The sequence below is a fragment of the Neophocaena asiaeorientalis genome, unplaced genomic scaffold (genome assembly GCF_003031525.2).
Source record: "Neophocaena asiaeorientalis asiaeorientalis breed wild unplaced genomic scaffold, Neophocaena_asiaeorientalis_V1.1 scaffold151, whole genome shotgun sequence".
NCBI lineage: Eukaryota > Metazoa > Chordata > Mammalia > Artiodactyla > Phocoenidae > Neophocaena > Neophocaena asiaeorientalis.
The window spans coordinates 306,919-333,438 of NW_020175490.1; the positions used below are offsets into that span (position 1 = coordinate 306,919).

Consider the following 26,520-nt stretch of genomic DNA (forward strand, 5'->3'; position numbering starts at 1 on the left):
CTCCCTCTTTTTCTTGATGAGTCTGGCTAATGGTTTATCAATTTTCTTTATCTTCTCAAAGAACCAGCTTTTAGTTTTGTTGATCTTTGCTATTGTTGTCATTGTTGTCTTTCTTTCTATTTCATTTATTTCTGCTCTGATCTTTATGCTTTCTTTCCTTCTGCTAACTTTGGGTTTTGTTTGTTCTTCTTTCTCTAGTTACTTTAGGTGTAAGGTTAGATTGTTTATTTGAGATGTTTGTTGTTTCTTGATGTAGGCTGGTATAGCTATAAACTTCCCTCTTAAACTGCTTTTGCTGCATCCCATAGGTTTTAGATCGTTGTGTTTTCATTGTCATTTGTCTCTAAGTATTTTTTGATTTCCTCTTTGATTTCTTCTGTGATCTCCTGGTTATTTAGTAATATATTGTTTACCCTCCATGTGTTTGTGTTTTTTATGTTTTTTTCCCTGTAATTCATTTCTGATCTTATAGCATTGTGGTCAGAAAAGATGCTTGATATGATTTCAGTTTTCTTAAATTTACTGAGGCTTGATTTGTGACCCAAGATGTGATATATCCTGCAGAATGTTCCATGTGCACTTGAGAAGAAAGTGTAATCTGCTGTTTTAGGACGGAATGTCCTATAAATATCAGTTAAATCTCTCTGGTCTATTGTGTCATTTAAAGCTTCTGTTTCCTTATTTATTTTCACTTTGGATGATCTGTCCATTGGTGTAAGTGAGCGGTTAATGTCCCCCACTCTTATTGTGTTACTCTCGATTTCCTCTTTTATAGCTGTTAGCAGTTGCCTTATGTATTGAGGTGCTCCTATGTTGTGTGCATATATATTTATAATTGTTATCGCTTCTTCTTGGATTCATCCCTTGATCATTATGTAGTGTCCTTCCTTGTCTCTTGTAACATTCTTTATTTTATAGTCTATTTTATCTGATATGAATATTGCTACTCCAGCTTTCTTTTGATTTCCATTTGCATGGAGTACCTTTTTCCATCCCCCACTTTCAGTCTGTATGTGTCCCTAGGTCTGAAGTGTGTCTCTTGTAGACAGCATATATATGGGTCTTGTTTTTGTATCCATTCAGCAAGCCTGTGTCTTTTGGTTGGAGCATTTAATCCATTCATGTTTAAGGTAATTATCGATATGTATGTTCCTATGACTATTTTCTTAATTGTTTTGGGTTTGTTTTTGTAGGTCCTTTTCTTCTCTTGTGTTTCCCACTTAGAGAAGTTCCTTTAGCATTCATTGTAGAGTTGGTCTGGTGGTGCTGAATTCTCTTAGCTTTTGCTTGTCTGTAAAGCTTTTCATTTTTCTATCAAATCTGACTGAGATTCTTGCTGGTAGAGTAATCTTGGTTGTAGGTTCTTCCCCTTCATCACTTTAAATATGTCCTGTCAGTCCCTTCTAGCTTGTAGAGTTTCTGCTGAGAAATCAGCTGTTAACCTTATGGGAGTTCCCTTGTATGTTATTTGTCATTTTTCCCTTGCTGCTTTCAGTAATTTTTCTTTGTCTTTAATTTTTGCCAATTTGATTTTTATGTGTCTTGGCGTGTTGCTCCTTGGGTTTATCCTGTATGGGACTCTCTGTGCTTCCTGGACTTGGGTGGCTATTTCCTTTCCCATGTTAGGGAAGTTTTTGACTATAATCTCTTCATATATTTTCTCGGCTCCTTTCTCTCTCTCTTCTCCTTGTGGGACCCCTATAGTGTGAAAGTTGTGTTTAATCTTGTGCCAGAGGTCTCTTAGGCTGTTTTCATTTCTTTTCATTCTTTTTTCTTTATTCTGTTCTGTGGCAGTGAATTCCACCATTCTGTCTTCCAGTTCACTTATCCGTTCTTCTGCCTCAGTTATTCTGCTATTGATTCCTTCTAGTGTATTTTTCATTTCAGTTATTGTATTTTTCAATCTCTTTGTTTGTTCTTTAATTCTTTTAGGTCTTTGTTAAACATTTCTTGCATCTTCTCAATCTTTGCCTCCATTCTTTTTCTGAGGTCCTGGATCATCTTCACTATCATTATTCTGAATTCTTTTTTTGGAAGGTTGCCTATTTCCACTTCATTTAGTTGTTTTTCTTGGATTTTATCTTGTTCCTTCATCTGGTACATAGCCCTCTGCCTTTTCATCTTGTCTATTTTTTTGTGAATGTGGTTTTTGTTCCACAGGCTGCAGGATTGTAGTTCTTGCTTTTGCTGTCTACCCTCTGCTGGTTGAGGCTATCTAAGAGTCTTGTGCAAGTTTCCTGATGGGAGGGAGTGGTGGTGGGTAGAGCTGGCTGTTGCTCTGGTGGGCAGAGCTCAGTAAAACTTTAATCCACTTGTCTGCTGATGGGTGGGGCTGGGTTTCCACCCTGTTGGTTGTTTGGCCTGAGGCCAGCCAACACTGGAACCTGCAGGCTCTTTGGTGAGGCTAATGGCGGCCTCTGGGAGGGCTCACACCAAGGAGTATTTCCCAGAACTTCTGCTGCCAGTGTTGTCCTCACGGTGAGCCACAGCCACCCCCCACCTCTGCAGGATACCCTCCAACACTAGCAGGTAGGTCTGGTTTAGTCTCTCCTGTGGTCACTGCTCCTTCCCCTTGGTCCCGATGTGCACACTACTTTGTGTGTGCCCTCCAAGAGTGGAGTCTCTGTTTCCCCCAGTCCTGTCAGAGTCATGCCGTCAAATCTCGCTAGCCTTCAATGTCTGATTCTCTAGGAATTCCTCCTCCCATTGGCAGACCCCCTGGTTTGGAAGCCTGACGTTGGGCTCAGAACCTTGGCTCCAGTGGGTGGACTTCTGTGGTAAGTGTTCTCCGGTCTGTGAGTCACCCACCCAGCAGTTATGGGATTTGATTTTACTGTGATTGTGCCCCTCGTACCGTCTCATTGTGGCTTTTCCTTTGTCTTTGCATATGGGGTATCTTTTTTGGTGAGTTCCAGTGTCTTCCTGTTGATGACTGTTCAGCAGTTAGTTGTGATTCTCATGTTCTCGCTAGAGGGAGTGAGAGCGTGTCCTTCTACTCCCCCATCTTGGTTCAGGCTCCAAAATTACCCTTTTAAAGAAATATTTTAAGATTATAAAAATACCTTTTTTTAGATTAATTAATTTATTGAAGCTGCTCTGGGTCTTAGTTGCAGCACGCAGGATCTTCATTATGGCACGCGGGATCTTTTCGTTGTGGCCTGTGGGCTCTTTAGTTGCGGCATGTTGGCTTCTTCATTTTGGCATGCGGGCTTCTTAGTTGTGGCATGTGAACTCTTAGTTGTGGCATCCATGTGGAATCTAGTTCCCCGACCAGAGAATGATCTCAGGCCTCCTGTGTTGGGGAGTGTGGAGTCTTATCCACTGGACCATCAGGGAAGTCCCAAAAGTACCTTGGAGCAAAGGATAATTTTAGATTTATTACAGTAAAGTTGCGAAGTTAGCATTTCCATCGTTTCCCTCTTATTTGCTGTGGTACATTTGTCAAAACTGGGAAACTGAGGCTGGTACATTACTATTAACTAAGTTCCAGACTTTATTTGGATTTCACCTGCTTTATCATTAATGTCCTCTTTCTGTTCCAAGATTGAATCTAGGGTGCCATGTTGTATTAAGTTGTCATGTCTCCTTAAGTCTCCTCTGCTCAGTGACAGTTTCTCAGTCTGTTTTTGTATTCATGACCCTGACAGGGTCCTAGTCAGATATCACATAGACTCTTCCTCAGTCTGGGTTTTTTTTTTGATATTTAACTCATGATTTAATTGAGTTGTGAACATTTGGAAAAAAATACTGCAGAGGTGGAATGCCCTTTTTAATTCATTTTAGTGGGTACATAATAACTATTTGACATCACTGGTGATGTTCACCTTCATTACTTATGTTAATGTTTTCCAGGTTTCTCTACTGTAGTTATTTTCCCCTTTCCCGACTCTCTTCTTTGGAAGCCAGTTACTAAATCTAGCTCACCTTGAAAGTGGGGAGGCAAGGATTAAGCTCCACCTCTTGGGGGGGTAGTATCTGCTTATATAATTTGAAACTCTTCCGTAAAGAAGATTTGTCTCTTCTTTTCCATGATGTATTTATTCAGATCAGTATGGACTTATGCATATTTTTTTATACTTTGCCACTTTTTTTCCCCATTTATATAAAGTAAGTTATTACCCCCACCAATTGATGTTTGCCTTCATGAAAGGCTGAATATTCAGCCTCTAGGTTGCTATCCAAATTTAAGTTAAATCACCATGAAAATAAGATAATATAAGAAAGAAGACTACGTGAAATTACCTATTTGGACTTTAAATGATCAAAATATACATCTTAAAAAAGGAAACTACAGCTTTTTTATTAGGTTGGCATATACCAGGGCAGATAAGGTATTTGTTGAAGTACTTAGATTACCATTTTTCAGTTGTCTATCTCTGGTGATTTTCATGAAATATATAAACCATACCTGTAGTAAATAAAGATGGCTTACTTATGAGTTCAGTGCTTTAAATAAACTCTAGTGCAGCCAAGCCTCTTTATATATATTTAAAGATAGAAATATTAAACAATTATAGAGAAATAGCATACTAAAAATAGTTTCTTGCCTTTATATAGGTGTCTGGTCAATTAATAGCTAATATCCTTGAAAAAATAAGAATCTGGCGATATTAGTATTTACATTTGGTTTAAGAATAGATTTATGAACCAGTTTTGAGCAACACTGATCAAAGAGTTTTGCTCAGTTTGTTAGTTTTTAGTTTTAGGATAAAAATCTCTGCGAGGCAAATATGCTGGTATATTTGGAAAGATACCTAAATCTGGAATTAAATCCCACCTATAATACTTAATGCTGAGCTCTCTCAGATAAGTCATTTAAACCCTTAGAGACTTAATGGTCTCATGTGTAAAATTGGAATAATAATAGAAATACTTCCTTACTCTATACAGTTGTTATAAGGATTACATCAGAATGGTAAAGTACTATGCAAAGAAATGTGTTAATGATTTTTATTATTAATTCAAGTCTGGGTACCCTGGGATTCAAATTCTATGAAAAATAGTCCAAAACTCAGTAATACTTGTTTTTCAGCAGTTAAAAGATAGTTAAGTAAGCTTGCCAATTCACATGATAGCATATGTCTTTAAATGTTACTAAATTCTAGTGCATCATTTAATTAATAATAATGCATATCAAGGCACGTAAAGACTTTTTGTAGTCATTAGATTCATAACTAATAATTTTAAAATGAAACTTTTTCTCTAGTTAATGAAAGTCACATTGTGGTACAAGCACTGAGGCTTAATACAATGTCAAAGTTTACATTTGCTGATTGCACTCGGTTTGATGCACTGATTAAAGATGTGTTTCCTGGAATTGACTTTAAAGAAGTAGAATATGATGAACTGAATGCTGCATTAAAGCAAGTCTTTGAGGAGGCCAACTATGAAATCATATCCAATCAGGTAACTGTCAAGAATACTTCATAATATATTGATCCTTTCTCCTAGTTAATTCTTTATTAACTATCTTTATCTTTTATCTTTCAACTTATCTTTCATCTTTCAACTTAAATCTTACTCACTCATGAAAGCCTTCCCTAATTTTCAAGTCCAAATTAGGTCCCCTTGCTATGTGCTTTCCTTACCTTTGTTGTATATACATATTTAATGTTTAGTTGCACACTTGATTAATATTAATATTAATATTTGATTCTCCCCCACCAGATAGTAGTCTCCATGAAAGGTGGGATCCATGTCTGTTTTACCATTTTATTCCTAGTGCCTGTTACGGAGCCTGGCATGTAATAGATCCATCATATGTGTCTTTGATAGTTGATTATCTATGATTTAGTTTAACTTTGACAATTTCTTAGGAGAACTTCACTTTCGTAGGTCTTTTTATGTAGCACAAATACATGTTCAAAATGAATACTTTTTCCTCAGGTTTTTTTTTTGGAGAGAGACGGTATAAATGAATGAATGAATTAACAAAGTGAATAAAATATTTAGTATATTTTATTTGAATGAATGAGTGAGTGAAGACAATAGTGAACATATTGTATTGTCAACTTGTAAAGCATACTTCTTTTTTTTAAAGAAATATGAATTTAAAGATCATGTTGTAAATATATTCAGATTTGTTTAGTAATTCTTTTATTTAAGGCTTTATCTTCCACTGAAGAAATAAAAGTCTTAATTTATGTTTGAAATAGAACAACTGTTGTCGAATGAGAGTAGAACTGTGTTTGATTGTACACTATAAATCATATATGAACATGTTTCTTTTCTACTAGATCAAGAAGGCTTTAGAATTGTATGAACAATTACGCCAGAGGATGGGAGTTGTTATTGTTGGTCCAAGTGGTGCTGGAAAATCAACTCTTTGGAGAATGTTAAGGGCAGCACTTTGTAAAATTGGCAAAGTGGTAAAACAATATACCATGAATCCCAAAGCTATGCCTAGACATCAACTATTAGGCCATATTGACATGGATACAAGGGAATGGTCTGATGGTGTTTTGACAAATAGTGCTCGCCAAGTAGTTCGAGAACCTCAAGGTTGGTCTCTATTGTGTGATTTATTGATTTATTTAATAATTTTTAGAGGATGATAGAGGTTGTCTATAATGCTATCCTTTTCAATTCTTATACATGACCATAAACTGCTGTATAGTGATCTACTTTGATATTTTACTTTGGAGGGCTGAAGACATGCTATCATTTTTACCTGTTATTCCATAGCAACTTTTATTATAATAGAAACTCAGAGTAATCTGGGTGAAACATAGTTTACAGCTAGATTAATCTACTGAATAAACATAATATCTTTGATTGCTGAACTGATATTATAATACCTCATAAATAAGCGAGATAACAAGTTTTTATTTAGGATTAAAATTGGTATGTGTGTCTGAACTTATCAGTTTGAATACAGTGCTTTCAATAATTTTGAAAATTTGAGTCATAAAATAGTAGACTTTCTGGTCTAAATTTTTTGGCTTGGTGTTTAACAGAATTCTTGGTCAGACTCCCTACTTTTTGTTAGATCATAATTTAATTAATAGTTGTTTTTCTAAGCCAGTGAATGAAAGGTTTAGAATGTCTTAAGACATTGGAAGGAATTTTCAGTGTATAGTGTCTTCATTTTCAATGTAGTTGATATTATCACACTAAATAAAAACCAGATATACCTGTATTTGTTTCTCACACTTTTATGGGGGATATTTTCTTCTTTGAATTGTTTCAAAGGTCCAAGAACAACTTGAAACCACTTTTGTCTTAGGAAATATATATTAAAAACAGTTTGTTTTGGAAAGACTTGTGTACACAACTTGTTCACTGCTTCTCCCCTCTGAAGTCACCTTTTTATATATCAAAGAAATTTGATGGTGGTGTATTTTTTAGTTCTCATGTAGGACACTAAGGAGTAGGTTTCTCATATTTTCTAAAAGTGCTATTACATAGCAAGCATTCGTACATTCTAATGACATGGTAGAAGACAAAAGTCTAAGGAATATCTCACAAGCTTGTGGAAATAGAAATACCTAGGTCTTGCAAACCATGTTTTCTTTTACTGAGAATCCAGTTCTGTATGTTCATAGATCAATAGAGCCTTATTACAGAGTATATAACTGGGTCTCTGACCAGCTGAGCCAGGATTGCCCATGGGTTCTCCACACATTTGTATTGTGTTAATTCACATGAAAAATTTCAACTTGTTCAACTTTTTGTTCTTTATATTTGGCTTCAGAAGTATAAAATAATATGGAAATTACTTCTAAAGAATAAGTGATAATTCTTTTATTCTTTATTTTTAATTATTATCATTGCATTTATTTTTATCTCTACTTTTTTTGTTTGAAAATAGATGTCAGCTCATGGATAATCTGTGATGGTGATATTGACCCTGAATGGATAGAATCTCTGAATTCTGTTCTGGATGATAATCGACTACTCACTATGCCCAGTGGAGAAAGGATTCAGTTTGGCCCAAATGTTAACTTTGTATTTGAAACTCATGATTTAAGTTGTGCCTCACCAGCCACAATATCTAGAATGGGAATGATCTTTCTTAGGTGAGAGCATTTGCATACACTGTATTAGAATATTCTTCAATTATTATTTTGGTTTTACAGCTAAGTGAAATAAATAATGTATGGGTAATGTGTGAATATTTGTTTTCCTCATTCTTATTAACTTCTTTTTGTTTGTTTGTTAGGTTTTAATTCATTCAGAGAGTTCCTGTTTATTGCAGTTGAATTATTTCAGCAGTGTAGTTGTATCACAATTACTAAATAATTATTTTTTGTTTACTTAAATGAAACAGCAAGTATTTAATTTGTTTTCTTCTTTTTTCTATAACTTTTATTTAAATATTATGATTGAGTTCAGAGAAGTTTTACAAATTGGAAACCTCTTTACTTAATATTTTCTTTCTTCAGTGTATTTGGAAGAGGCTTGAAGAGCAAAAATAAATAACAAACTGATTTTAGATTTCATATACAGTAGTCACATACTAAAACATGGATATTTGAGCCAGTTTCTGCCCAAAATGAGTAATTAGAAAGTTTTCTTTTACCTTTTGAATTTATGTTTTAGAATTTGATATTTATCTGTCTATATAAAGTTCTCTACTCTTTTATAATCATTTGAAACCATTTTCGATGTTATATGACACATGGTAGGGTTATCAAGTTCATTCAGATTGTTTCCAAAATTATTTAATTGCTTACTTCTTTGATAGTATTATAGGAAACATTTATATTAAACTAGCCATAAACTCCCAATTAATATTTTGAGGTATTAATTATTTAAAAAATAATACAGCATTGGGTTTATAGCTTTTATAGCAGTATCTCACACAATTTATCTTATTTATTCAATATATTCTTATAATCTTGTGAGAAAAATAGGATAAAAGGGAAGTTTATCACTAACTTTTAAAATATTTATTGAATGCCCATTACCTATATGATGTTAAGTTAGGCATTTTAGGAGAGACAGCAAGAAAGGAGTAAAGCTAACAGTTATGAAGGGCTTATATTTATGAAGAGCTTGTCTTTATGGAACATACGTTCACAAAGGAGATAATATAAATATAACAGCAATTATAAGCTAGAATATAAATGAAATAAGGGGTAAGTAGAATGCCATATTGTAGAGCAATATGCCTGTATAGCTGCATGTTGCTGTAGAGGATTTGAACATTGTTGGTGAACCAGATATTGTTTGTGAGAGGCATAATGAATATATATGATTTCATGTAAAATACAAAAACATATTAATTATTTTTAGTTGCCTTTTGATTAGATTGTACCTTAGTTTTAGGTTTTATTCATTTCTTCAGCAGATATTTGCACTTGCTATGCAATAGGCCAAATGAAGACCTTTTAATAATGAAAGAGAATGCTATTAATTATGCTGCGATAACTGATATAAATCAAGATTGTCTTAGACAAACCAAGACGTAGTTGCCGTGGGCACTGAGGAGATACTGTGACAACAAAGTCTTTATTCTGAAGGAGTTTAGCATCTTTGCTTTGTCTGTTTTGAGCTTATCAAATGTAATTTAAATATTTACCTTTGATCTTTTCATTTTTTCTTTTGCTTATTAAACTGGATAGAAATATGGGAGGAGAAACTCAGGGACTCAGTATTTACTCGTGTTGCTATGAAACACTGGTAGAAGATGGGAAAAATGATAAAATTGTGAGCCCTTGTAACTTCTAAAATTATTAATTATGAGTTGTTTTTACTATAATTTTTATAAATATGCAACATATAATTTTGAATAAGATGTCTATATTATGTTTAATTTCAATCATTGGTTGTTACTCATATAATTAAATGATTTGCTAAAAAAATTATATTTTACTTTAGGATGATCTTCTAGTTTCAGTAGTGGCATGGGAATTTAGGTGTTTGACTTTTTTGGGGACAGAGAAAAAGCAAAAGTACTTTTAAAGATCTGCATTAAGATGCAGTGCAACTTGAAGTTTAATGTGCATTTGAATCACCCAGAGATATTGTTAAAGTGAAGATTTTGCTTCATTAAGTCTGGGATGGGACTTGGGATTCTGTAGACCACACTTTGGATAGGAAGGGTTTAGACCACTTTTTGGCTAACTTGTAGTTGTGTAATTCTTCTTTAATCTATACTTATAATGATATAGATGACATTTATTTGCTTTATTTTATAGAAAATGACATACATATAATATATATATACCTGTATGTATGTATATATGTAGAAGTAATGTATACACACAATATGTATATATATGTAGAAGTAATATATACACACATACATATACGGAAGTAAAGTGAATTCTTACATACTAGCAGATAGAGTACATGTGTAGAATGTTTATTGGAGCAGAAATTTATTTTGAAAGTAAATTCACAATTTCTTTCTAAATAGTTTCTTACATGTTTGTTAATGTGTTTCAGTGATGAAGAGACGGATCTTAATTCTCTGATAAAATCTTGGTTGAGGAACCAGCCTCCTAAATATAGAAATAATCTTGAAAACTGGATTGGGGATTATTTTGAAAAGGCTTTACAATGGGTTCTAAAGCAGGTAAGATAATTATAATATTTCATAATTATTTAGGCAAGAAGTATAATGATTGAGTGTTGCTTACATTTAACTGCTTTTTAGTATAAGAGCTCTGACAGAATATGAGGATGGAGTGAGGGGTAGATGTCTTCATTGCTGTCCCACTGTATTTCATGGTATAACTTTTTATTGTGTTAGTCTTAAAACACTTTAATTCTTCCATCCACGATAGCTTGCACTGCTTGCCTAAAAATCTTGAACATTGGAATGCCTTTCTAAGCTTTACTAGCAAACCCATCTTGCTGTCACATTTTACTGTGTCAGTAAATATCTGCATATATGTCATGCTAAAAATAATGACAAGTTAATACTAAAGAGAGAAAGAATGGTGAGTTATTTATAACATTATTAAAACATTTGTTTATTCAACAAAAATTTATTGAATATCTGATAGACGCCCTAGACAAGACTTTGTGAGGTGAACATTAACAGGACAATCACTATCCCTGCGAAGGGTTTGTCTCATGGAGGAAAATGACATGTAAAAAGATAATCACAGTATAACAGGATGAAGAGAGTATTGCTGCCTTCTAGGAGAATTTTAAAAAAGGAATTTGAAGCATGAATAGAAGTTTAGCGTGCAAAGAAGACAATTTTCATGTATCTGCATGATTTTTTCAAATTTTCTTGGTTTTTCTTTTATGTCATTGCTTTTATAAAAAACATGAACATATAAAAATAGAGGAAATAAATAGCAATGAGGATTTTTTTTTTAAGTGTCCGATTATTAATCTGAACTTGATTTAGAGGTCAGTACTTGGGGTTGAACAAATCACGTAGAGAAATGGCAATCTCACGTTAGTTTTCTAAACTTTTTTTTTAAGGATGAATGATGGAGGAGTAGGGATTTGGGAGGAAATGATGCAAATGAGATAGGTTTTCCTGGAGACTTCAGGGAAGAACCACTCTCACCAGCCCTCAGTATGACTGAGCTGTCTACCTCTTTGTGCTTCTGCAGCAATGTACTGTGTCCTTCAACTATATTATAATTGCTTTCATTCAACTATAAGCACCTTGAGGGCAAGGACTAAGCCTGTTATAGTCCTTGTTGTATCCCCAGAACCAAAGTTTGTTAATAACAGAGTAGTGAATCAGAGTATATGAGCTTAATTAAACACCTGTTGCCTATGTTTGTAGCACCTGTTCAATAGGTGTGTTGTTACTTCATTAATATAAAACATACAGAGCCTAACAGGGCTCTCCAGTGCAAATACCTTGAGGTCATCTACTTGCATGCTGTTAGTGTTAGAATGAGAAATATAATACTAGATAGAATGTATTGAAAAAAAGGGGTTTATGACTATAGAAATGATAACAGGATAAGACTGTTAAACCATAGAGTGGATATCAAAGATTCAGTTAGAAAATAAACTAATTCTGTTCTGAGGTCAGTTCCCTGTTATTTTTTGAAATTTTTTTAATGTGTTGAGTGTTCCTTCTTTTCTTTATTCTGTGCTTTGTTCACCATGTTCAGATTCTGAGAGATATACTATAATGAATGCTCTAGTCAAGTGCTGATTTTATTTATAACTAGAGCTTTACTTTCTTGTATTTAGCAAATCAGGCAATCTAGAAGAAAATATGTAGGTTTCCTTTATCTTGCCTTTAAAGCCTAGAACTCTTAGTATGGCCTAAGCCATTGGATTTCTACTCATCTCCTCCCTTTTTCCCATTTTTCCACCTATTTCTCAATTCTTGAAAAATATTTATTATGCAGGCAGAGTGCTTTTTTAAAAAAATGTAAATTGGGTCGTTTTATTCTCTTAACGTTTAAAGGCACTGAAAATAAAATTTGCACTCCTTACCACGGCCTGTACAATTGCACATATCCTGGCCCTTGCCTACCTTTCTGACTTGAACCGCTCTTCCTTTGCTTACTCAGGCATAAGCGTCTTTTAATTCCTTAACTACGCCGGTGGCTTACCATTGCATAGGCTGTGTTCTCTGCATGTCAGATAGATCTCATTCTTTTAATGTTAGCTTAAATGTCACCTTTTTCAAAGAGACCTTGAGTCTGCAATCTGAGTTATCCGTTCTCAGAATACACTCTTCCTCTGCTTTATAGCTTCTGCCACAATGTATTAACCATCTCCTCTACTAGACTTGACTTCCATTAAGACAATTGCTCTGTTTAATTCACCTTTTTAAAAAAATACCTAGCACCACATACAGATCCTAATGCATAATTTGTTCTCAGCAAATACTTAGAGAAAGAATGAGAACGCTTTCCCCTTCTAACTCCCTGGCAGTTACACAGGGCCCCAGAGGCCCACAGATCAAAATCATCTACACCACCAGAGTCCAAAAGTTTCATTTTAAAATTCTGTGTAGAGAAAAAGTTCCAAATTGTTTTTAAGCCTGCTTTTACTTTTCTTTCTTGTCCAGAGCCATTAATCTAGCCCTTGCCTCTAGCTTCTTTTCTATCGGCAAGAGGAAATGAGGGACTATTACTTTTAGACCAATGCTCATTGATTTACCTTATTTTTTTAAATATTCTTCAGGTTTAGGAAGTAAACAAACAGTGTATCTATTTGAGGAATCCAGCACTTTCAGCTAGAAATACACAATTGTGTTTTTATGATTACTTTTTATTTTCAAAGTTTATATATATAAATTGAAATCTAAACGTTCTATAACTTGAGTAGGGGGATTAATTTAAAGATGATCCTTGAAAAGATAAGTAAACATTAATCTGTGTATGGTTCTAATTTACTGGTTAATATTTACCTTTTGTCTGTAACATGGATTTCAATCAACAGAATGACTATGTGGTAGAAACAAGTTTGGTTGGGACTGTGATGAATGGTTTATCACATCTCCATGGATGCAGAGATCATGATCAATTTATTATTAATCTCATAAGGGGGCTGGGTGGAAATCTGAACATGAAGTCACGTCTGGAATTCACCAAAGAGGTAATACACGTTTAAAGCCTATGTTTAGTCAACATTTTTTGTCAATTTTCATTGATCCTTGGTATAGAACTTTAAATTTTTAAAATTATGCATTTAATACAATAATAATGCATTTATATACAGATCTTCCTCGAATTATGATGGAGCTACATCCAGATAAACCCATCATAAGTTGAAAATATCCTAAGCCGAAAATGCATTTACTACACCTAACCTATCAAATATCATAACTTAGTCTAGCCTGTCTTAAAGTATTCAGAACACGTACATTAGACTACACTTGGGCAAAATCCTCTAACACAAAGCCTATTTTATAATAAAGTGTCAAATAGAATGTAATTTCTTGACTGTTATACAGAAAGTGAAAAATAGTATGGTTGTAAGCATATCAGTTGTTTACCCTGGTGATTTTGTGGCTGACTGCCCGAGCTGCAGTTTGCTGCCACTCACTGCCACTGCCCAGCATCACAGGAAGGTATCTTACCACATTATTGCTAGCCTGGGAAAAGATCAAAATTCAAAGTACGGTGTTTGCTGAATGCATATCACTTTCGCCCTATTGTAAACTTGAAAAATCTTTAAGTCGAGCCATTGTAAGTTGAGGACTGTCTGTATAAGTACATAGGTACATGTATACTTATTTTCTCCTTTGATTGAACTAGTTTGTGTTATTTTATGATATTAAAATTTTATAAAATAATATTTAATAGGCTAAAGTTCTGACTATACCTTTTTTGTTAGATATTTTTGATACTTAGCTATGTAAATAAATATAATTATTCATTTTTAATCTTAAAATAACATATTTTTAATCATTTTTTTTTAACCAGAAGAGTTTTAGCAGTTAGGAATGCTTGGATGGAGTAATCATTATAAATCTTTTCTTTATTAAATGCAAAGGTATATTTCAGCCACGTTTATAAAACTAAATTCTACATATTAAGGAATTTCTTCCTATTGGCCTCTGTTGATATACTTGAACACATATTCCTTTGGGTTGGCTCCAACATTATGTTCTGCATTTTTATCACTTTGTTTCATTGATATCACCATTTATTGCTTTCTTGTTCTGTTTTTCTTTCCATGGCTGTTCTGTTGCCTCTGTTACCAGATGCTTCTCATTGCTACCACTCAATGTCATATTATATGCTGCTTTTAAGCAGACATTTTATGGCCAAAGTTTAGAATAAAGCTGTTGAAGAGTGGCATTAGGGGCTAACTCTCTGCTGTGTATCTGTGCAGATAACAGTTTTTTGTGTAAGAAAGAACAAGTTGAGAGCAGTGGTGGTGACAGTGGAATGTTCAGTACCAAAATGTACTGGAAATGAAAGTTCTAGGAGTCCTACATTGTACAATTTGTAATTTAGTGTTCATAAGAATTCAATTAAAAGTTGAATATATTTATACAACATATGTGTGAACCAGATGACTTTTATTTGCTTAAATGATCATTCAGAGAGTAATATTTCAGATAAAATGTTACTATAATTATTAAGGATATTAGGTAAGTTTAGTGCATGTGAACTTTTTTATTTTTAAAGTAAGATGATTCTCTTTGGAGCATTTACTTTAAAGAATTAAAATTTCACATACTCTGTTTGGAGCACTGTATATGAAAACCTATCACAACTTTTTCCTCTTAAGGTTTTTAATTGGGCACGAGAATCTCCTCCGGACCCTCACAAACCAATGGACACCTACTATGACTCGAGTAGAGGACGATTAGCATCTTATGTGCTGAAGAAGCCAGAAAACTTGTCTGCTGATGATTTCAGTAATAGCCAAACTCTTCCAGTCATTCAGACTCCTGACATGCAACGAGGTCTAGATTATTTCAAACCTTGGTTAAGTTCTGATACTAAACAGCCATTTGTTCTTGTCGGACCAGAAGGATGTGGCAAAGGGTAAGAGGAGAAAAATGTTAATCGAGGTGCATATTGTGGATTTATGCTTCTCTCCTGTTTTAAAATGATTTAACAGCTTTTGTTACCTTTTTTTTGGTTAAAGTAGCATTTACATTTTCATGAAGGACTCTTTATTGTCACTACTTGTAAAGATAATATGACTACAGAGAAAAATATGTCCTTTTTTCTGCCGAGTTATGTGTTTTCCAGTGGAATTAGAAGAAGATACTCTTAAAAAGAATCTGCGTACAATCATAAAAAATGAATACCTGGTGTACTCGCAAACTACTATATGCTGTAGTTATAAAAAATGAATCTTGAAGTTAGCTATTTAAAAATAGCTTTTAATTCAGTGGAATTCAACCTATTTTTAGTGCCTCCTGAGTGTAGTTTTTTGGAAATAAAGGAAATATGGATTATTATTTTCACATTTCTAGTAATAATTAAACAATTCTGTAAAGTCATAGTAATTTTTTTTAACTTGGAGAACTTAATATTTTAAAATCTTTCCTTCAACTGTGGGGAAGCAATACTTTTTATGTGTACTTTTTCAAACTGAATTATTTCTGTGAACTGTGATCTATTTTTTTTTTTTTTGCTGAAAGAGTCCCAAGAATGCCTTAAAATATGAATTAATTCTTTTTCCAGTCTAAAAATTAGAAAGCTTACCTTCATAGCTATGGATAGTTATAGAAACCATATCTATTTTTACCACTTTTCCCTTAAACATCATACGTAATTTAGAAACTAAAATATTTAAAAATAGAAATTTTGTATTGAATATAGAAAGTATTTTATTGGTTGCATTTGTGAAGTCAAATGTTTTATATCTTTCTCAGGATGCTGCTCAGGTATGCCTTTTCCCAACTCCGGTCCACTCAAATTGCTACAGTTCACTGTAGTGCGCAAACTACTTCTCGGCATCTCCTGCAGAAACTGAGCCAGACTTGCATGGTAATCAGTACTAATACTGGTCGAGTGTATAGACCAAAAGACTGTGAGAGACTTGTTCTGTACTTAAAAGATATCAACCTACCCAAGCTTGATAAATGGGGGACCAGTACTTTGGTAGCTTTCCTGCAGCAGGTGGGTCTTATCACTTGAAGTGTTTTGATATAATTGGAAACAATTTAATTTCATTAACTTTTCTTGTAGATAGAAAATCTGCTTTCCTTTTTAGGGCTAGTTTTATCTAGCATGTGTCATGGAAATTAAACTCTTGAAGCATCTCACACTTGCTCCAGGGCTACTTTCTTTGATCTTCCTCCATCTAAAGATTAGTATTACATCAAGATGATATATGACAGAAACAGTAAAAACAACCTTTGCCCTACACCATTTACCTACCCTTTATTCCTAAAAAATGGAGAAAAGCAGAAGCTGGGGATGGTGCTGGAGCTGGGGAAGTTTTTGCTTCATTCTTTTAGGTATGCATTCTTCTGAGAGCAGTTAGACTTCCTCAGTCATGCTTCAGTCACTGTGGAAGATTTTTTTTCTTTATGTGATTTACATCACATTAGAAACTCTAAATTCTAAATTAGAGCTTAATATACTCATTTTGGTTCACATTTTGCTTTTCTATATAACTGAAGAATATAATAAAATATTTATAGAAAAAATATTATCCTTATATTTCTCCTGATTTCTTTCACTTTTTTTTTCTGGCCATACGTGGGCCTCTCACCGCTGTGGCCTCTCCCGTTGCGGAGCACAGGCTTCGGACAGGGGGCGCAGGCCCAGCGGCCATGGCTCACGGGCCCAGCTGCTCCGCAGCATGTGGGATCTTCCCGGAAAGGGACACGAACCCGCGTCCCCTGCATCGGCAGGCGGACTCTCAACCGCTGCGCCACCAGGGAAGCCCTCTTTCACTTTTTTTTTCTGGCCGTACGTGGGCCTCTCACCGCTGTGCCCTCTCCCGTTGCGGAGCACAGGCTTCGGCCAGGGGGCGCAGGCCCAGCGGCCATCGCTCACGGGCCCAGCTGCTCCGCAGCATGTGGGATCTTCCCGGAAAGGGACACGAACCCGCGTCCCCTGCATCGGCAGGCGGACTCTCAACCGCTGCGCCACCAGGGAAGCCCGCTTTTTCTTTTTTTTTTTTTGATAATTGTTGGTAGATTTATACTATCACCTGTATTTTAACATTTACTTGAAAAGCATTTTAAAAATGAGGATAATTCAGCTAACATTAATTGAACACAGGGTCTTTAAAATTAAAAACAAAATTTTTATTGGAGTTTAGTTGATTTACAATGTTGTGTTAGTTTCTGCTGTACAGCAAAGTGAATCAGATATACCTATACATATATCTACTCTTTTTTAGATTCTTTTCCCATATAGGTCATTATAGAGTATTGAGTAGAGTTCCCTGTGCTATACAGTAGGTCCTTATTAGTTATCTATTTTATACATAGTAGTGTGTATATGTTGATCCCAATCTCCCAGTTTGTCTTCCCCCCATTTCCTAGTAACCATAAACCTCTGTTGATGATTGCATTTGGAAACAATTGAATTTTATGCAAAATATATCATGATTAGAAAATCTTAAGCATAAAACGCTTAAATATATTTATTTTCAAATAGGTATTGACATATCAAGGATTTTATGATGAAAATTTGGAATGGGTTGGTTTAGAAAATATTCAAATTGTGGCTTCTGTGTCAGCTGGAGGAAGACTGGGAAGACATAAGCTTACTACCAGATTTACTTCTATTGTTCGTCTTTGTGCTGTAGAGTACGTATCATTGTATTAAAAGATTTTTTTGACTTAGGGAGACATACATTGCATTTTATGAAAGGTATATATTAATGATATTACTTCAAAATGTAGAATATAAAAATAGTCAAACTTAAGCTCTGATGTTAGTTTTTTCCTATCCTTCCTAAACTGTAGGCAGTAATTTAGGGTGATGAAGGCTTTAATCAATGCTTGTTATATATTAGAAACAAAACAACTGCTTTGTATTGTCTCTAAATGTCAATCTCAGGAACCTGAACGGTGAGTTTTAGATTTAAATGTTTTATGGGTTATTTAAAGCAAAAATACAATCAAATTTTATGTAGATAACTAAAAAGAGAATTTAAATTTTAACAAAGTAGAGTTAGGTCATTTAGTGGCTTATAATATTAATCATAACATACCCATCCATCTCCATGGTCCATAATTGTTACATGGACTCGAATTTTATGACGCTAGGTCCTCTATTTTGCCTTACAAAATCTTGTTTTTGTGTTTTCATGCTAAACTGCCCCCGTCTATTAATATTCTTCTTTTAGAAATGTTACAGCAACCAATTAAGCTGTACTGAAATAGATTTTGCTTAGGGAGAAACAGGTTGATTTTATTTGTTGTTTTCTACTTCTGTAGTTCTAAGGTGGATTACTGATCTTTGTACAGATTATACTTAATTCAAAATACTTTTTCTTAAGCAGAATTTTCCTTTGGCCCTTTCTAAAGAGCAGTGGTCTTTTAAACAATTATGTTTTTAAGTAATTTCATTGGAATCCTCTGTTAGAATCCTTAGTATTTGAAAACAGATAATTAGGGATCTGATTTAGTTGAAGTAACAATAGGGTCTGTGAGCCTGGCCTTAGCCGTTGAGTAAACCTTGGAGGTATTTAGGCCTTACAATTTGAAAACCACACAGTTTGAAAACCATTGCTATAACTTAACATTAAAATAATAATTTAGGGGACTTCCCTGGTGGTCCAGTGGTTAAGAGTTCGCCTTCCAATGCAGGGGGTGCAGGTTCGATCCCTGGTCAGGGAGCTAAGATCCCACATGCCTCGTGGCCAAAAAACCAAAACATAAAACAGAAGCAATATTGTAACAAGTTCAATAAAGACTTCAAATATGGTCCACATCTAAAAAAATCTTAAAAGATATAGTAGTTTAGAATGTTGATTTATTTCAACTTCTTATATGCTTTTTTTTAGTTACCCAGAAAGAGAGCAATTACAGACAATTTATGGAGCATATCTGAAACCAGTTCTACATAAAAATCTGAAGAATCATACTATTTGGGGTTCTTCATCAAAAATTTATCTCTTAGCAGGATCTATGGTACAAGTGTATGAACAGGTATATATTCACTTACATTGTAGTTTTCATATCTATTGGTATTACTCCCAAAGGGCTACCTTTAATCCTGATTTGTGTTGATGCTCAGGCTTTCTTTTCCTGTCGTTTATTATACTTTTCTACTGGAGAGTGACTCTGTGAGGATAGATGTTTGTGTGTGTGTTATTCATTATTGTATCTTCTGGCATAGTTTCTAATAGACACCCAAAAAGTATTGAATGAATAAATCAGTGAGTAGATGGTCATTCTGCTTTGATTTCAAATTTAGTTTATTTACAGTGGGGTTCATCTTCTTTCCAAAACTAGATCTTTCTCCTGACTTCTATCAGTTTCTGTCTTTCAGGCTTCAAACCCGAGAGTAGTTCTTGATGTTTATTTCTTTCCTTTTATCTGTGAGGAAATGTCTAAAATATTCTGATAAAGTGGGGTGATACATGAAAATAGGCGTTAAGGATGCAGAAGATATTTATTGAGTACCTTCTCTTTCCAGTGCTAGTCCTAGGGATACAAAGATGACTGAGTCACTATTCCCTAGAAATGCACAGTCTAATGAAGAACCTGATCATATAAATAAACTATTAACGCAGGGTAGTAAGTCTATCAATAACAATATGCACCAGTTACAGAGATAGCATGGAAGAGGGAGTGAATAGCTTTGTTGTGTGTAGTAGATTTTTTTTTAACATCTTTATTGGAGTATATAATTGCTTTACAATGGTGTGTTAGTTTCTGCTTTATAACAAAGTGAATCAGCTATACATATACATATATCCCCATATCTCCTCTCTCTTGCATCTCCCTCCCACCCTCCCTATCCCACCCCTTTAGGTGGTCACAGAGCACTGAGCTGATCTCCCTGTGCTATGCAGCTGCTTCCCACTAGCTATTTTACATTTGGCAGTGTATATATGTCCATGCCACTCTCTCACTTCGTCCCAGCTTACCCTTCCCCCTCCCCATGTTCTCAAGTCCATTCTCTAGGTCTGCATCTTTATTCCTGTCCTGCCCCTAGGTTCTTAAGAACCTTTTTTTTTTTTTAGGATTCCATATATATGTGTTAGCATACAGTATTTGTTTTTCTCTTTCTGACTTGCTTCACTCTGTATGACAGACTCTAGGTCCATCCACCTCACTACAAATAACTCAATTTCGTTTCTTTTTATGGCTGAGTAATATTCCATTGTATATTTGTGCCACATCTTCTTTTTCCATTCATCTGTCGATGGACACTTAGGTTGCTTCCATGTCCTGGCTATTGTAAATTTTAAGAGGAGATGAAATGTGGTCTAAGGTTTGAAAAATAAAGAGAAATTCACAAAGTGGCTGGAGGTCAAAGAGGGTCTTCTTGGGTAAAGGGAATAGCATGTGAAAGTTATGGAAATGTTTGTGGAGGATGCTTTTTATAGTATTGGAGTAGAAGTGGGGAAAAATAAAGCTATGTTTTTCTAAATTAATTCAAATGTTAGGCAGTCAAGGCCAGAGTAAGAGCAATAGCTCCATCCGTAGAGAGGAAGGAAGAGGCTCTTCTCTCGTTGGTTATATGTTGAATTGTGGCACTTTGATTTGTTAAAAGTTTAATGATTTCTTGAACACAAGATAGCTCTGTGGGTCCCACCATTATAAAATGGGTCTGTCTTACACCCATGAGCACCTTGGAATTATAACTACCATTTTATAAAATTTAGGTTAGCTTTCCTTGAATTCCTTTCTTTAGCAGGGCTTTTTAACCTTTCATTTTATTTTTTTCCATGGACAACCTTTGGCAGTTTGTTGAAGTTTATGAACAACCTCTCTTAGATACTGTTTTTAAATGCATAAAATGTAGAATACAAGATAACTGAGGAAATAAGTAATATTGAAATACAGTTCCAGCCACTGGTAGAAATTGACATTCCTATGAATTTAAGGTGACTGAAAAATTTATAGCATGATTATATATTTAAGAGAGTAGACAGATCATTTACTATATTTTTTTCAGGTGCGGGCCAAATTTACAGTTGATGATTATAGCCACTATTTCTTTACTCCTTGCATCCTTACCCAGTGGGTTCTTGGCTTATTCAGATATGATTTAGAAGGAGGTAAGTTTTGCTTTTATGATTTCAAATCACTTATCTCCCTTTAGAATATCATATTGTGTGTGTGTGTGTGTGTGTGTGTGTGTGTGTTTATGCTGTATATGTATATTATATTTGTAATAGATAAATGAGTATTGTAATTATAGTATTTTAAAAATTAAAATGTTAATATTAAATTTAAACATGATATTAAACTTATGATATTTTATTATGCTTCCTCTCCTAAAGTATGATTGTCACTATTAAAACTTGATTTGGAAAAAAATGTAATTGTTATCCTTTGTAGCCAAAGCATGTTTAATATGCTCTTGGGGATTGATATTTTTATTGAACAACTAATAGAGTTTAATCCTTTAAAGAATCAAAAAAGTTTACCAACTCATTAACAAAATGAATTTTAACTCTTTTTCCCTTTATTCTATTTATCTGACGCCAAAATAATGGTATGTAGATTCTCATTCTCTATTTCTTTCTAATATTATGTTGAAACAGACCATTTTTAAATCATTTGAATTTTATTATAATTAAAGAAAATTTTGCCTTTTTTAGGATCCTCAAACCATCCTCTAGCTTACGTATTAGAAATTGTAGCATATGAAGCGCGGCGCTTATTTCGTGACAAAATTGTTGGTGCAAAGGAACTTCATTTATTTGACAGTATTTTAACATCAGTGTTTCAAGGAGACTGGGGCTCAGATGTACTAGACAATATGGCAGGTAATATAGTTACAGAGTTTATGTAAATATATAAAAGTTATGAGCACTTCCAATTTTTTTCTTACTGATAGCATGATTTCATATATCTAAACAAATGAAAACTTTGGATAATTTATATATGTATTACTGAATCACTTTGCTGTAGAGTAGAAATTAACACAGCATTTTAAATCAACTATACTTCAGTAAAATTAATTACAACAAAAACGCTAAAACTTTGGATAATTTTAATGTTTTTACCGTAAGAGGCTGCTCTGTCTTCTTTGCTAGATTTCAATAATTATGTTCCAAACAAAATATGATGACGATAATTGTTTTCTTGGAAACGGTTGTTCAGACCGTAATGTTTAACATTTGCAATTCAAAACTGTATTTCCTGAAGGACTTTTACTAATAAAAATAGCCGTATATGTGTGATATTTAAAGATCATAGTGAAAATCCATATTTGATTATAATGAACTTTCGCTTGAGAAAGTGACTCATTCCTGTCACTACTCATAACGTCATTAGCACAGAACTTCTTATGTACCCTCTTATCAGCTTCACCCATTATGATAAACAAAGCATAGCACCAGTCAAAGGAGCTATGTTGCATTTGCAACTATTACTGCTTAATGACCGATTTACATTATGAAATGCTGTGGGAGTGATGCATATAAAATGAAAATCAACATGTTGAAAAGGCCTTTGACAGAAGATGACTGTAATATGGAACTCTTTCCTAATAAAACTGCTTTCAAGCTACAAAATGAATTTCTATTCTATTAGAGTGTAAGGCAAGCCTTCAAAAATATTTCATATAATACATTATGTTGTATCTTTCTAGATTTGATATTGGTTCCAGGGTCATAATGACGTAAGCCAAGGGGAGTCTTGAAGGTGAAAAGGATACTAAGATTGATAGAAGGAATTTTCTAGGTGCTGCTTGAGTTTTAGAATCAGGAAATAAGTTCAAAGGAACCTAAGACAGGAAGAAATGCTGAGAGAAGCCTGTTAATAGTTCAAAATTGGCTTGATTTTGAGTGAGGTTTTATGTCATTGTGGCGTGTAGTTTTCATGGCTTAGCATGGAGAGGCTCTTGTTCTAAAATGCTGCCATGTTTCTCAGTCTAAAAATTGAGTTAATAGTGTCTCATCTTGCAAAGAAAGTGACATATCCTTTGGGCATTAGATAGTATCAGTGTCTTATCTAAATTCTCTAGAATTTGGTATCTTTTAGAGTCTCCTGTGTAGGACTCAATAATATTTTTTTCTCAGTATTTTACTTTTTAATGAAGGGTTGCATTTAAAAAAAAATACAGGCTTGATTGATATATGTTAGATCCAGGCAAATATGATTTTCACATAGTAGAATATTAAGAAAAATTATTAAGAAAAATTTTGGTTGCTTAAAAATTTTAAGTATCCAAAATTAAAAATTTAATTTTGGATACTGAAAAATAAACTAGATACATTCTTGTGCTTAAGAAACTTGTAATCTAATGGCAGATACAGATGTGAAAGTCCTTGCTTACAATGATAACTATTGCTAATATGTTTAGGTGCCACAAAGATTTATGCAAATAGATGGTTAAACTGGTAAATACAATAGAGCATGAAGTGTTTTACAATTAATATAACTTTTCTGAATATATTTGGGATAAATGTTGGATATTAGGTGTGTAGAAGAGTAGAGACTAATTCCTTTTTGAGGAAGTTACTTTGAAATTTTTTATTTTGAGATAATTGTAGATTCACGTACAGTTGTAAGAACTAACAGAGAGCACATGTACTTTTTACTTGTTTTCTTTCAACTCTGGCAAAAATAGTATAATATCACAACCAGGATATTGACATTGATACAGTTAAAATGGATCAACTCCTCTTCCATCCCCTGGAAACCACCCATCTTTTCTGTGTTCAATTTTGTCATTTCAACAATCTTATTTTCAATCAGAATAATTCTCTGGAGATATATGCAGGTTCTTGAGTGTTTCAGTAGTTTGTTCCTTTTTATTGCTGAGTAGGTATTATATTTAGACATGCTACCATTTCTTTCACCATTTACTTGTGGAAGGGCATCTGAGTTGTTTTCAGTTTTTGGCTATTAAGAGGAAAGCTGCTGTAGGCATTTATGTGCAGGTTTTTGTGTGGAGATTTTTGTTTCTCTGAGATAAATGCTCAGGAGTGCAGTTGCAGGGTTGAATGGTACTTGTATGCTTAGTTCAAAAAAAAAAACCTGCCATACTGTTGTCTAGAGTAGCTGTATTTCAGTTTACATTTCCATCAGCAATTTACGAGTGATCCAGGTGTTCCACATCTGTGCCAGCATTGGGTGTTGTCAGTATTTTCTTATTTTAGCCATTCTGATAAGTGTGTACTGATATGTCATATTGGTTTTATTTTGCATCTTGCTGACAGCTAATGAAGTTGAACATCTTTTCATATGATTAATTGTCTTCTGTCTGTCCTCTTCAGTGAAATGTCTCTTTGTGTCTTTTGCCCATTTTCTAATTGGATTTTTTTTAATATTGAGTTTTTAGAGTTCTTTCTGTATTTTAGATACTATTCTTTTGTCACATATGTGGTTAGCAAATATATTCTCCCACTGTGTAGCTTGTCTTTTCATCTTCTTAATAGAGTCTTTCACAGATTAAAAAAGGTTTTAATTTTATGAAGCTCAGTTTATTAATTTTTCTTTTTAAGGATTTTTTGGTGTCAAGTTTAAGAACTCTGTCTAGTCCTAGATTTTGAAGATTTTCTCCACCTTTTTTTCCTAAATATTTTATAGTTTTATGTTTTAAGTCAGTGGTCCATTTTGAGTGAATTTCTGTGTAAAGAGTGAGACTTAGGTCACGGTTCATTTCTTTGCCTATGGTTGTCCACTTGTTCCAGCACCACTTGTTGAATAGGCTACCCTTCTGCCTTGAATTGCTTTTGCACATTAGTCAAAACTTAATTGTGTAACTCTGTTTCTGGGTTCCTGATTCTGTTCCATTGATGTATATGTCCTTCTGCCAGTACCACACTGAGTTGATTGCTATAGCTGTATAATAAGTCTTAAAATTCGATTGATTCCTTCTTCTTTAAAATTGTTTTAGCTATTTGCCTTTCCATATAAATTTTAGAATAATCTTGTATATATAAACAATGTTGCTGAGATTTGGTAGGAATTGTATTAGTTCTGTGTATTGGTTTGGGAAGAATTGACCTCTTTATTATGTTGATTTTTCCAATCCATGAACATAATATATTTGTCCATTTATTTAGATACTCTTTGCTTTTTTTCATCAGTGTTGTATAGTTTTCAGCATAAGTCCTATAAGGTATTTTGTTAGATTAACACCTAAGACTTTAATTTTTTGGAGCAATTACAGGAAATCAAACTGTATCTTTAGATACAATTAAGTGAAGAAGAGGGGAAGGGCATTCCAGATAAAGGAAAAAACATATGCAAAGAATCAAAGGTTTGAGAAAACTGGGGTATATATTGGAGTACAGAGGGAGATAAGAGATTCAAGCAGTCAGTGGAGCCAAATTGAAGCCAAATTGCAAAGGACCTTGATTAGGAAAAGTGTTTTTTTTAAGGCAGTGGGAAGCTATATGTGATATTGGAGTGCAGTGGTACTATCAGATTTTGTTTTTGTGTTTGTTACTCTAGTAGCAGTGAGGATATATTTGATGGGGTAAAGGCTTGTAGCAGGGATATGAGGTAAGAGGATGCTGCAATAGTCCAGCTGAGAAATGATGAGACATGAAGATAATGAGTTCAGTTTTATGCATGTGTTTGAATGTTTACAAGCTTTTTGAGTGTCTTTTGGGAACTTACATAAATTTTATCAGTTCTGTGAGGGCAGAAATTATGTTTGTCTTATTCATTACTTATCTCTAACAGGAAGAACGATGTTTAAATACAGGTCTGTGATAGATAAGTGTTTAATGAATGAATGCATGAGTTATATGTCATTAAGCAATTTGAAATATGGGACTAGACTAGAGCTGGGAGACTTGCCTAGAGATACGTAGTGAATCGGTTTTTGGTGTATATTTAGATAGTTGATAATCTAATCCACAGAATAAGATTAAATAATTCCAGGGGAGTATTTAGAATTAAAGCATAATAGGCTGAATTTGGATCCCAGTGAAAATAAAAATATAAGGGATAACACATGCCACAGAGCGGCTGGGCCCGTGAGCCATGGCCGCTGAGCCTGCGCGTCCGGAGCCCATGCTCCACAATGGGAGAGGCCACAGCAGTGAGAGGCCGGCGTACTGAAAAAAAAAAAA

At 34.1% G+C, this 26,520-nt stretch overlaps 1 protein-coding gene across 1 annotated transcript in view; it reads left to right on the forward strand.

The window, feature by feature from the left end:
• Positions 1-26,520, forward strand: part of DYNC2H1 (dynein cytoplasmic 2 heavy chain 1) — a 369,596-nt gene that overhangs the window by 77,776 nt on the left and 265,300 nt on the right. The window contains exons 37-47 of the mRNA XM_024768920.1: positions 5,207-5,406; positions 6,237-6,501; positions 7,811-8,018; positions 10,393-10,522; positions 13,321-13,476; positions 15,121-15,380; positions 16,220-16,466; positions 17,961-18,112; positions 19,315-19,459; positions 21,438-21,540; positions 22,087-22,254. Coding sequence (XP_024624688.1) covers positions 5,207-5,406; positions 6,237-6,501; positions 7,811-8,018; positions 10,393-10,522; positions 13,321-13,476; positions 15,121-15,380; positions 16,220-16,466; positions 17,961-18,112; positions 19,315-19,459; positions 21,438-21,540; positions 22,087-22,254 — 2,034 coding nt within the window. The remainder of the gene's footprint in view (positions 1-5,206; positions 5,407-6,236; positions 6,502-7,810; positions 8,019-10,392; positions 10,523-13,320; positions 13,477-15,120; positions 15,381-16,219; positions 16,467-17,960; positions 18,113-19,314; positions 19,460-21,437; positions 21,541-22,086; positions 22,255-26,520) is intronic.